Source organism: Esox lucius, chromosome 4, assembly GCF_011004845.1.
Source record: "Esox lucius isolate fEsoLuc1 chromosome 4, fEsoLuc1.pri, whole genome shotgun sequence".
NCBI classification, from domain to species: Eukaryota; Metazoa; Chordata; class Actinopteri; order Esociformes; family Esocidae; genus Esox; species Esox lucius.
The window spans coordinates 11550770-11563110 of NC_047572.1; the positions used below are offsets into that span (position 1 = coordinate 11550770).

A 12341-nucleotide genomic window follows, 5' to 3' on the forward strand; every position below is an offset into this window, starting at 1 on the left:
AATTCTGTGACAATATGTTGAAGACAAAATGGTTGACAAATTAAATGTACACAAGATTTGGAATTAGAATTCTAACTCTCACCATTCAAGATCACAAGATGACAGGCCATTTGTGATGTCATAAACAAACATTCCGTTACACAGGGTAAAAAAGATGTTTGGCAGATAAAAACATCTCACAACTGAACTATTATCTGAGCGTGTGTTTATTTGTAACTTTCTCTATAGGAATTTGCTGCTTCTTCAATTATGAACAGTTTGTGAGTTTTGAAGGTATTTTGGGTTTTAACCATGTTGACGGTCATCAAGCTGGAGAATCCCTATTTTCATGACTTCATGGATACCTTGATACCTCCCATGGTACCAAAACAATGGGCCAGCCCCACACCCCTGCAGGGTAGACCCATTACTAACCTGGGCCAGGCAGTTTGCTTGGTCGAGCTTTCAGAGACCACAGCTAAGACCACCACTAGGTCCCTGAACCAACTGAGGACCAGAGAGGCCCAGGAAACAGATCGAACTCCATTTATTGTTCAGCAGGAGCCTCTCCCAGCACTCAGTGTGGTCCAGAAGGAACCTATCCCTACACCCGGTGTGGTCCTGCAGGAACCTGTCCCTACACCCAGTGTGGTCCATCCACAGACCAGGCCATATTGGACGTGTGGGACAAATAACAGCCGTCAGGTGAGAACCAAGGTGGCCCTGATTCATCCCCCAGCTAGACTGTCTCAGACCCCAACAATTAACTGGTATTACATTTGGCTCTAGGATCTAGCCTTCCAGGAGGACTTGATATTTGGCTTTATAGTTTTTCTAAAAGACTGCTAGCCCTGACCACCAGAATAAAGCCCCACCACAAGACAACCAAGGAGCTTTTGGTAGGAAATCAATCAATACTGAATCAATCCACAAAAAATAAACTACCAAAAATGTAGATTTTAGATTAGGATCCTTATTAGCCAAAACCATGAAAACAGTTAATCTTTCTAAGTCACAACTGACTCAGGAGCCCTTGACCAAGGTTACCCAGGAACCCCAAACCCAAGAACCCCTGATACAGGCACCTCTGACAGAGTTGACCCAGGATCCTTTTGCCCAGGAACCTATGGACATGAAATCCCTAACCCTGGAGCCTCTGACATGGCAACCACTGACCCAGGAAGCTCTGGACATTGAGCCACTGGCCCAGGAACCACTGGCATGAATGGAAGGCAGTGGGTGGAAGGCTTCCTGGAGTTTAATACTTGGCACCTGCCTGCTCTGGACCTTATGTTGTTGTAAGATCGCCCTCAAAAGGCCTCTGAAGGTATGCTGTGGCAATATGAAAGAGCACAGTCAGTCAATGACATTTTCTGAACTACAAAAAATAAATACACAACATTACTATAATGGTAACATGGTCTAACTTCTTATTCAAATATCTTGTTTCCTCTCCTTAGGCACCCAAGAAAGCCCTCCAGCATAAGGCAAAGAGGAAATTCCGCAAAGACTGATAATATTGTTCTACTATTGTCATGGTTAGAATGTCTGATTAGACAATAAGATGAAAGCAGCTAGCAGTCAGAACTTTAATTCATTTATAAATGTTTTACATCTGAATCATGGTGTGGGCAACGTTTTCTTTCTGATTACACAGTATATTGTCATTTTGAAAATAAGATTAGTTATAGTTACTGTATTTATAGGTTTTCACCCTAAGTAGAGAATCAATAACATAGAAGTGTTATACAATTTAATATGAAGTTAAATATGGTACGTACTGCACTGAACTAGGCAGGGTGTATTTCCTGTGCATTGTTGTGTAAGATTATTGGTCAAGGGGTAGGGGGTAAATGTCTGTCACAATGTGTACAGGCAGGTACCAGAGGGTAGAGGTGGTGTCGAAAACAGTGTTTTATAAGAGTTCTTCCAATATTGTGCGTGAAAGCATACAGAAGGCAAGACAGCAGAAGAAGCAAGAAATCTAAATCAACAAATGTCTGCCCTTGGTAAAACTTCTATACAAACATATAAAATGTTTATGGCCAGACGACTGGGTCAGACCATCTTTGAAATGACATGCTTGTGGGGTGCTCCCGATCAGCAGTGGTAAGTACCTACCAAAAGATGAGGGACAAACCACAAACCGGCGACAGGGTGTTGGGCGCCCAAAGCTCATCGAGGCGCGAGGGCAAAGGCTATCCTGTCTGGTCCGAACCGACAGAAGGTCTACTGTGAGAAAATGTTTTAGTCAGTGTGCCCATGATGACCCCTGTCCACCGCGGAAAGCGCCTACAATGGGCATGCAAGTGTTGCAACTGGACCTAGGAGCAGGGCCAGATACGACAGGACCTTCAGGGGTCTTGTAGAGTCCACACTTTGGTGCTGTTTTGTTGGCACATGGAGGACCAACAGCATCTTAGGCAATTGGTCACAATATTTTTTCACATCAGTGTGTATATATATATATAGTCAGAGGTATATATATATACAAATACACAGGGTCGTAACAGTACATTTTCCATCACTGAGCCTAAGGGAGGCTTCCAGAAAAATGGTTGGCTATGGTTGGGGTGCCAATAATTTTGAAACCTGTTTATATGAAAAATATCATACTGCTCACTGAAATGTTTTTTTTGGACAAATGTTTGATGTAAAACTACAGAGCTTCCTCCTGTGTTTGACTGACTGTGTAGCTTATTTTTTACACTCACTGCTGAATTTCAAGAAGGGTGCCAATACTTCTTGAGTTGACTAGTATATGTGTGAGTGACAGCGACAAATGTTCACTGTAACAAACTGACAGTAATGTATAATTATTTTGTATAGGTACAGACCAGATCTTTTAGTATTGTGAGCATCCAGCCATGCCCAGTTGGACCATTGGAGTAGTAGACAGCTAGTATCCTATCACAGAGTGATCAAGAAAGGAGTCTAGAGCTCATATGCCCCTCCCCTTCTTTCTGTATTTAGCCATGATTACAACTAGGTGACAGAGTTATAGAACAGTATGTACAGGCTATAAAAGGCATTTTTATTAGGAAAATAGAAGTAGGAAAAGATAACAATTAAAAAACATAAACATGTCAGTTTAAAGTGAAAAGGATAGTCTCTCCAGTACAGCATGAACACATGAATACATAAACATAACCACAAGCCGTCAGTAAAACTTTTAAATAGTCTAGCCGGAGATAAGAAATAAACAGCTTTAATTCTGTAATGATGCAAAAGCATTATTCTACTGTTTATGATTCTATGGTTCATAATCAATATATTTTGCCGACCAGAATACATTCACGCCAATGGGGGATGATAAGAAAAGATATTGGCTCATAAGGCTGGTTGCAATATTGCAGAACATATGATGCTTTACCCTTATACATCACTTTCTCTCATGCTTATACCTATTCCACCACCTTTCTTCTTGTCTTTGGCCTGTGCAAACCTCATAGGCAGAGTCTGTGTGTGTGTGTGTTAACTACTCACAGCTGTTGACTATGGAGCAGCAACATGAGAGCTGGCTGACAGAGCCCATAGTGTCCGCCTAATGTGCTGAGTCCTATGAAAGTAAGGTTCCACCCATGGATATAAAACCAGCCCATTCAAGTTGTACTGTTAGGTCCCAGCAGTGAAGGAGGTCATTTCTTTCTCCTCTGGGCCATTTCGTTTCACCTTTCCTATCCCCTCCATCTGAAGCCCATTGACCTTCAGGGTTTCTTGGCTTTGGCTTTGGCTTTGGCCGCAGCAGAAGCCGCAAGCACCTTGACCACCGTGGTGGCGATCCTGGAGCCTTGGAGGTTTTGGGCGGTGCAGGTGTAGGTCCCTCCATCCACTTCTCTCACTTCATCTACCATGAGCACAGACTGGGACTGCTGTCTCCCTGGACCCTCCGCCACCACACTCTCCTGGGTGTACATGGGTCTGCCAATCTGGACCAGACAACCAGACAAAGGCAAAAACATACAAAGGCAAAACATTTGTAGCGCTGAAGACAACTCCTGTGTTTTTCCCAGATGCCAAACAAGGTTGAGGAGTAGGCAAAATAGCACAGCTAGGTAGGTTGCACGTGATAACAGACACAGCATTAGGAATATAAGAATAACCTAATTGTTAGTTTACAGCAAGTTCTGGCAAGAGACCTGGATTGATATGGTACAGTTATGGCTTTGCTGTGTTAGTGGAAGACGCTTCTGGTTTTAGTTCATCAGCACGTCATACCTGTTGTCCAGGGTATTCCCAAGTGAAGTCTATGACCACGTCTGGTTCTCCAATCACAGTGCAGGTTACCTGGAGGTTCTGGCCAATAGCCACAGAGCTAGATGATGCCTGGATGACAGGGGTCGGGGGGGCCATGGGGTCTGAAAGTAGGGAACAGTGCAGGTAACAGTTTGAACATTGCGGAATGGAGACTTGAGAGGCCAAGTTTGTCCTAGTAAAGTGTTGGCCTCACTAAGGCCCTCGATTCAATCCGGCCCATAATAGAAAAATACTTTTGGAGGGGTTAAAAAGAGCCCTCCCTTCAATTGCTGAACCAAACCAAAAATATTTAGAAATTATTATCCACGTATAAATGTTTTAATAACTGCTGCTTTAAGGACCACAGACCTGTCTCAGCCCCAAGGTCTTACGCTGCTATATTATTGTGCTGGGGGAGTAGGGTCAGTTCTCCTTCTCCACTATAAATCCTTGTAGATCCAAGGAATGCATTTTTGAAATTTTCCACAAGTTTTAAACTTAGGAGGACATGAGGTCCTGGCCCACACCTGAGGAGTACCTGGCTTTAAAGACCCGTTGATGTCCCTGTCCAAAGTCCTCCTGGTTGTGTTGCAGATCAAGACGATACCTGACGATTTCAGCTGCCACTGTGCTGACACCTCCCCCTCCCCCATGTTGTCCCTGTCCTTGTCCATCTGGTCATGCTTCCAACCTAGTTTAAATAGACTCTGGACTCAGCCCATATGTATTTATTATTTATTACAATTTGAACCCTTAATATGTTCACCCCTCTGAGCCTGGGTCCTCTCTAGGTTTCTTCCTAAATTTCGGCCTTCTTAGGGAGTTTTTCCTAACCACTGAAATTCAACACTACTGTTGTTTGCTCCTTGGGGTTAAGGCCAGGTGTTTTGTAAAACAACTGCTGATGTAAAAAGGGCTTTATTAATACATTTGATTGATTGATTATTTTTCAAAATAAGTCATCATTATGTTTACTTTTTAGTTACTTTTATTCGATGTGCTTTAATTCAATACCCTGGAATAGGGTTTAGCTAGGGCACCGCATACAAATTAAAAACTTCCATCACATCCCTTTCTACAGTTTTTCTTTCTGAGTTAGGATAATAGATGTGATAGACCAACAGCTTAAACACACATCTTAAATAGAAATGATACACTGACTCACAGTTGACATATATGAGCATGTACTTCACAGAGCTCTGTCTGAGTTTGCCCAGGCTGGCCACACAGTACAGCTCTCCGGCATGGTGTGGCTTAGGCCGATGGATAGTGAACCCCCGCTTAACATTAAACGTGATCTCCGCCCCGTCCACTGCCACCTCTACCGGCGGAAACTCTCGGTGCAGGGTTACCTACGAATACACAGTGAGTCAGTCACAGGTCACATTTTCATATTGACAGACAATGTATGCTAGTTGGTTTCAGTAGTGTCCATACTTGTAACACTCTCAGAGTTAGGAGTTCTAATAAGAACACTGTAAGGCTTTGGGATCATCATATAACATAGGTGCAGGGTCTAACGGGCAGACAAGTCTTAACGCATTATAACAACACCCTAAAGCATTTAAAACCTCTGTCGCTCTTACTTTTTTTTAAGCACTAAAAATGGCTTTAAAGAGGTAATTCTGCGCTAACTTATCTTATCCTACTAGATCTGCTTTGAACTCACCTTGGCATCTGGCGATGTCACCTGACAGGGGAGGACTGTCGGCCAATTGGTTCTCAGCTGGATAACCTGGTAGTAAGAGGAGGATGGGACAAACAGCTCCTGGGGGTCTGGGGGGAAAGGCAGATAGCTGCTACATGATTATACCACAGGTTAAAGTTTACACACTGCGTGCAAGAGGCTACTCTTTGGACGTAAAAAGGGATAGTTTATCATCCAAAATACTTTTTTTGAGGAGGGCGAATTCCCCCTATGCTTCGGTTAGGCCCATGATGTTGTAATCCACAATACGCTGTGAAAAAGCTAAATGTGTATATGCATATAGTCCATCGTTTTGAAATATGGAATGCACCATACCGGAGAAGAAGACGTAGACTGGGACAGCCTTGTCATACTGCTTCCTGCAGTCGCGGTCTTCACAGTACATGGGGAAACAGGTGTACTCTCCTGTGTCAGCTCCCGTAGAGTTGGACAGGGTCAGGGTGCCGTAGCGGTCATGTTGTACTGTCCTAAACAAAACAAACAGGAAGCATCCCAGACCTGAACCAATGAAATTTCCCATGAGCCATACGATACTTTTGACTTATCGGAGAGTCGTTCTAACATACACAACAGGGAATTAGTCAATAACAAAAGCTAGAGAAATGCTTTGTATCTTGATCAGAAAAAGATTCTGAATCCTCGTTATATGGTGAAAAGACATTTGAATGTGCAATTGGTTGGCGCTTTTACAGATCCAGCAGACAAATACTTATATGGGTAATTTGTTCTCTGGGCACTGATGCTAAAAACCACAGATATCAAAATCATATTGTAGAATCAATAAATTGCTCTCCTGAACAGTGGAAAATCCAATTTTTCAGTAATATTTAGCATCTTCATTAGTGTTTTGGCACTCCTAGCAAAAAAGGAAAAAGGAAGCCAACATTCAAAGTCATTAAAACATTTTAAACTGAGCCCTGGCATACATGGAGACCTGTTGCAATTCCACCCCATTCTGTTGTTAGGGGCGTCTCCCCGAAAATATTAGGAAGGAATGGCATCAGTATGATCTCACCTGAGTCTCCCCTCATCGTCCTCCTCCAGGTAATCAGGTACACCCCAACTAACAGGCTTTCCTTTGCACCTCAGCTCCAGGGTGGCACCGGCCCGGACAACCAGACTGTCTCCCACGCGCTGGAACTTCCCTTTGTTCAGCACCTATTCATGGGATGCACATCCATCACTCGATTGCATCGTCCACAGGTATTTTATGACTTTTGAACTGTTTTGGATGACATGGGGCACATACTGTATCTGCACATACATGATGTATTATACAATTTAGGGGTATCCGTTCTGGCTCAGCAGCACAACTTTTACAACCTGTGTCCAAAAACCCAAGAATATGGTAAAATTCTGTGGTGTTAATACTGCAACTAAATCCAATCTGGCATCATTAAAATGAGGGCTAAGGGTTTTTCGACTTAAAAATGTAATTGTATTTTCAAGACACTTTGATTAACACAAAATTAACACAAGAAAGTAATTAATTGATGACCAAATCATCAGTGCCCACTTAAGATGCATTGTGGAGGTAAGCATTAGTGCTAAGAAAAATGATCAAAACATTATTGTGAAGAAAATCAATCGGCATAAGAGACCAAGAACAAGATCAATACTGGGTAAATGAGATCATGTGAGTAACCAACCACAGTCTAGGTTTCTATATCTATATTATGTATTTTGTGGGAAGGTTTAAATGCCTTTATTAACCAAACCTGTGTCAAGTGAGCAGATCCCTGATTGGCTGCTGCTGGGGGAGCCAGTGTTGCTTTAACCTTGGATTTGGGTGTGGCTTTAGCTGCTCCCCTCACAAGCTTAGCCTTACTGGGCTTGAGTTTCCTGCTTGGTGTGGGGGACCTTCCCTCCTCTTCCTGCTGACACTGGCCTGTCGAGCAAGAGCACAGTCAATATATAGGAAATATCAACAATTTATCCAAGACACAAGCATAACTACAGAATTGTAACCCTTGTCTGAGTTTCCCAGAACACTAATCTCAGTTGAGCTGTTTAATTTGAGCGAGGTTTGCAAGACTTAGCAACATTTAGGGTGAAAGTAATAACAGTTACCAATTCAGTAAAACAAATTATTACGACTTTGCATCAATCCCCCTAACTATGCTTTCCTTGGGATTGAGGACTCTTACCATCTTAAAACAAGTTGTTATAGTTCCAGGCCAGTAATTAAATGATTGCTGGTTCAAATCCCAGAGCCAACAAACTTAACTGCTACTTTTAAAAGTTTCTGCTAATTTAATCAACTGTACTAAAGCATATCTTTAAGTCTCAGTTCAAAGTAATTTTTCCTGTGTTTTGTATCATCCTACAGCAGATTAAACAAACATTATTAAAGTGGGAACATTTTATTCCTGTTTTCTAGGTTGTATTTGGTGAGTTCAAAACAAAATGTACACACCTTCTAATGAGCCATTTTGCAAGGACTTCAGTTATCGCTTGTCAAGTGACACCACACATTAAACTGGCTAATCAACCAATAACAAAGTCAGTCCCAAATCACAGCTAGTCAACAGTTTTCCCCACTCCCAGACCAGCCCAAACAACATTTTTGCTTGATTAATATTTATTTGCAAAAAAGCTATTTCTGTCAATTTAAATGGAAAAGGAAAAAGGGAAAACTATGAAAATAAACATCTGCAGGGGGCCTGAGAAGAAATGTACATTATCCACGCCACACAACACGACACACACAAATCAAGTCACTTACCAAAATCCAGGATTAACCCAGAGAATAATAGAGCTCCCAGCAATACCAGCCTCCACCTTTCTCCTGACACAGCCGCTGCCACCATGGCGACTCTGATGTACAGATCAATGTATTCACTGACCACCCGGCGGATTAACAGTTCACAAGGTTTACAAAAGCAGTACAGAAGCAAGCACGGCAGAGTTAGTGAAATAGTTGGAGATTAAAGAAAAGGGAATCGGGAGAGAAAAGTTGGGTGCCGTGACTCTGAACTGAGCGCTCTGCAGTTCAGCCAAATTGCACGCATTCCTGTACTGTGGACCGAGAGAGAGATTGAGTGAGATGGAAAGGGATTGAGAGAGAGAGGGAGAAAAAGGGGTAGAGAGGCAGAGAGAGAGCAAGTGGCATTAGCTCACCAAATTCCTTCTGTGGCGTTCAATGAAGCCATTCAGCAGACAGCCTATGAGCCAATCAGGCTCAGGGGATGGAGGCCGTCCACTCTGCTTCTTCTGGCACTATTTGTTTAGCTGGAGAAGTGGAGATGTGGCCCCTGGGCTGAAGCAGATGCTACAGTACTTGTTAGCATTCAACACTGCAGTCCAATCAGAACAGTTCAACCTAACAACATTTTTTGGTGGTATTTTTCCCTCATGTAAAATGTTGTTTTTAGCTATTGAATATTGTCACCGCAATATTTTATAAACCAGAAAAGGAACCAGGTGAGCCTAGTTCAACCGGCCCATGATCAGAAGGGATGAATGTTGTTGTCCCTGGCTGGTTTTGATCAGCTGTTTTCCATGTGGCTGACCTTTAACCATTATGCTATTTAAGCAGCAGGAATGTAAATTTTACCTCAACCATTACAAATCTTTGCTGAAATAACATGGACAACAGAATGTTTTTTAATGAAACTAAAGTGTACTCTTGTACTAAGGTTACTGTAGATGGCTAGCCAATAGCTAAACAGCCTACCTATAACAAAAACAATGACTCCAATCACTCCATGGTTGGTTCATTTCTATAGAAAACAGTATAAAAGGGTCACGTAACACAATTATTCTCTTAAAACCATATTTGAAATGGATTGCTGTCCTCACAGTCTTTTGTGAAGAGACTCAATTATTCCCATGTTAATCTTACAATACATTTTTAAACGTTTTACTGATGCATAATTTGAATTGCATTAAATAAATAAGTATGTTAATACAAGCAAAGCAGTGTTGAATTGTTTCTCTTTTGGTCACAGCCCAGGTATGACAGAGACCAGACATCTGAGGATGGATCTCTTGATCCAAAACACTAGAGCTTTACAACCAGGCCAGTTGTCTTTACTGTGCCCATAGAGACACACCAGTTAGGTCCATCATTTGAAACCAAATCATCCCCTAATTGTATGGAAGCTTTAATACGAGTGAAGACTGACTACCTACAAATCTATGCCTGTATATTACATGGTGGCCCTAAGTACAGTACTCTGTCTGTGTGTGGGCCTTTTCACACAAGCCGTCTCAGCAGCTCAATGTGTTTGATTCTGTGTATAATCAGGGCAGCAGAAAGGCCTCCCTCCCAGCTTCTGAAATTTCCCTGAAGAGGGAGGCACGACATGTGGATGTGGTCCCCGTTGTCGGCCACTTGAGGGAGCCAGAGTGAAGCAATACCCTGGAATGCAAGCCTGAAGAAGTACAGTGAAGGATGGGACATCAAACTGTACCACAAAGAAGAGCCGGGGGTGGATTTAGAAGAAGCCATGTCAGAGGAAACAGGATCGGGTGAGAGGAAGGAAAATAATTTGGTCTATGGTTTATGGCCACTATATGTATTTAAGGGCTGTTATGTATGACACTACAGAGAGTGACATATTCAGCCCTGATGAGACCCCACTGTCATCTACTTCGTAGCCAGCACCCCTTCCACACTCTTTGCATGTCTCCTATTTAGCGACTGCTAAAATTTGTAATGCCATGGTGTAGTGGTTAACGACAGTCTCTCATATTGAAGCCCTACATTCTAATTGAGAACTATTGAGAGCAATGACATTTATTAATTATTTCTTGTAGATTCCACAATTTTCTCATCTTTTCAATTGATGAAAAAGTTATTTATAGTCACCTTTATTGATAGTTGATAGAAAAAAGTATGTTGTTTTGCCATGAAAGAAAAAAATACATTCCTATGCCATGAAATGAAATAGCTTTGGCAGACTCGCTAGCAATTGCTCAATTTTTATGACTATTCCAGTAAGTTAGTAGATACCGGTAAAGCTTATTACTGGCTAATACACTGTTAAAACAGCCAGTGGCAAACGCCATACATAGCCGCTATTTGTGGTAGAGGTAAACGTAGTAAGAAACTGTCAGTTTAACTGTATCAATGTAATTCACGAATGGTCGATTAACTATTAAAACAGCTAGTGGCAAAAGAGAGTAGAGACAAGAGGCTATACTGACACCTGGCATAAGTACAGCTTTGTGATGTACGACACAGCCTTTCATGTAGGCAACCAGGGTTCAAATCTCAAGAGGGCAACACTTTCTATTGAGGGCCGGCTGAACTATGCTTACCTGGTTTTTTAGTAGTCAGCACATTTATATCATTCAATTCTTTTAAGTAATTTAACAGACGTTCTTATTGAGTGTTACCTGTACACTCTAGTTAACTTGCCCTCAAAATATAAACACCAGACTCATTGGTCCTTTTTACAAGTTCTTGTCAACCTTAACATTTGTTAAAATCTGCGACATTAACGTTCACTGTGGTGGAGATCTCTCTCTGGTTACGTTGCCTACATCGTCACTGAAAATTAGAACTACGCCACTCTCCGCAAAGCAAGGATGCTTGCTGACCTAGTAGGCAAAAATATGTTTTACTACGTATATATTTGAAGAATATATTGGACCTTTAAATTCCCATAGATATTGTAACACCAAAATTGCAGTTAGCTGTAATACGACTGTTCGACTCGTTGATGTCTTTACGTACATGGGCTTTGCTATTTAATATCACAATGACATTGCATAGAATACTTATCAGGATCTTGAGAAGAACTCTATGGCTATGAACAGTGGGGAGAACAAGTATTTTATACACTGACGATTTTGCAGGTTTTCCCACTTACAAAGCATGTAGAAGTCTGTCATATTTATCATAGGTACTCTTCAACTGTGAGTGACGGAATCTTCAACTGTGAGTGACAAAAATCCAGAAAATCACATTTTTTAAGCAATTAATTTGCATTTTATTGCATGACATAAGTATTTGATACATCAGAAAAGCAGAACTTAATATTTGGTACGGAAACCTTTGTTTGCAATTACAGAGATCATATAAGTTTCCTGTAGTTCTTGACCAGGTTTGCACACACTGCAGCAGGGATTTTGGCCCACTCCTCCATACAGACCTTCTCCAGATCCTTCAGGTGTCGGGGCTGTCGCTGGTCAATACGGACTTTCAGCTCCCTCCAAAAATTTTCTATTGGGTTCAGGTCTGGAGACTGGCTAGGTCACTTCAGGACCTTGAGATGCTTCTTACGGAGCCACTCCTTAGTTGCCCTGGCTGTGTGTTTCTGGTTGTTATCATGCTAGTAGACCCTAGCCACGACCCATCTTCAAGATCTTGCGATACATGGCCATCTATCCTCCCCTCAATACGGTGCAGTCGTCCTGTCCCCTTTGCAGAAAAGCATCCCCGAAGAATGATGTTTCCACCTCCATGGTT

At 42.0% G+C, this 12341-nt stretch overlaps 1 protein-coding gene across 1 annotated transcript; it reads right to left on the minus strand.

The window, feature by feature from the left end:
- Positions 1-2992: 2992 nt before the first annotated feature.
- On the minus strand, positions 2993-8980 carry LOC105006003 (platelet-derived growth factor receptor-like protein). Its single transcript, XM_010864309.4, has 8 exons — positions 8649-8980; positions 7642-7811; positions 6939-7081; positions 6239-6390; positions 5885-5991; positions 5381-5567; positions 4198-4337; positions 2993-3908 (listed from the first exon to the last, which is right to left on the minus strand). Exons 1-8 carry the CDS (start codon positions 8731-8733, stop codon positions 3687-3689), a joined length of 1206 nt encoding a protein of 401 aa, XP_010862611.2. The 5' UTR covers positions 8734-8980; the 3' UTR covers positions 2993-3686.
- Positions 8981-12341: the final 3361 nt, after the last annotated feature.

Coding starts and splice junctions, on each gene's coding strand:
- LOC105006003 (XM_010864309.4), bottom strand. CDS start 8,733: ATGGTGGCAGCGGCTGTGTCAGGAGAAAGGTGGAGGCTGGTATTGCTG. Junction 5,568..5,884: donor TGACATCGCCAGATGCCAAG/GTGAGTTCAAAG, acceptor GTGTATTCGTAG/GTAACCCTGCACCGAGAGTT. Junction 4,338..5,380: donor CATGCTCATATATGTCAACT/GTGAGTCAGTGT, acceptor CCCTACTTTCAG/ACCCCATGGCCCCCCCGACC.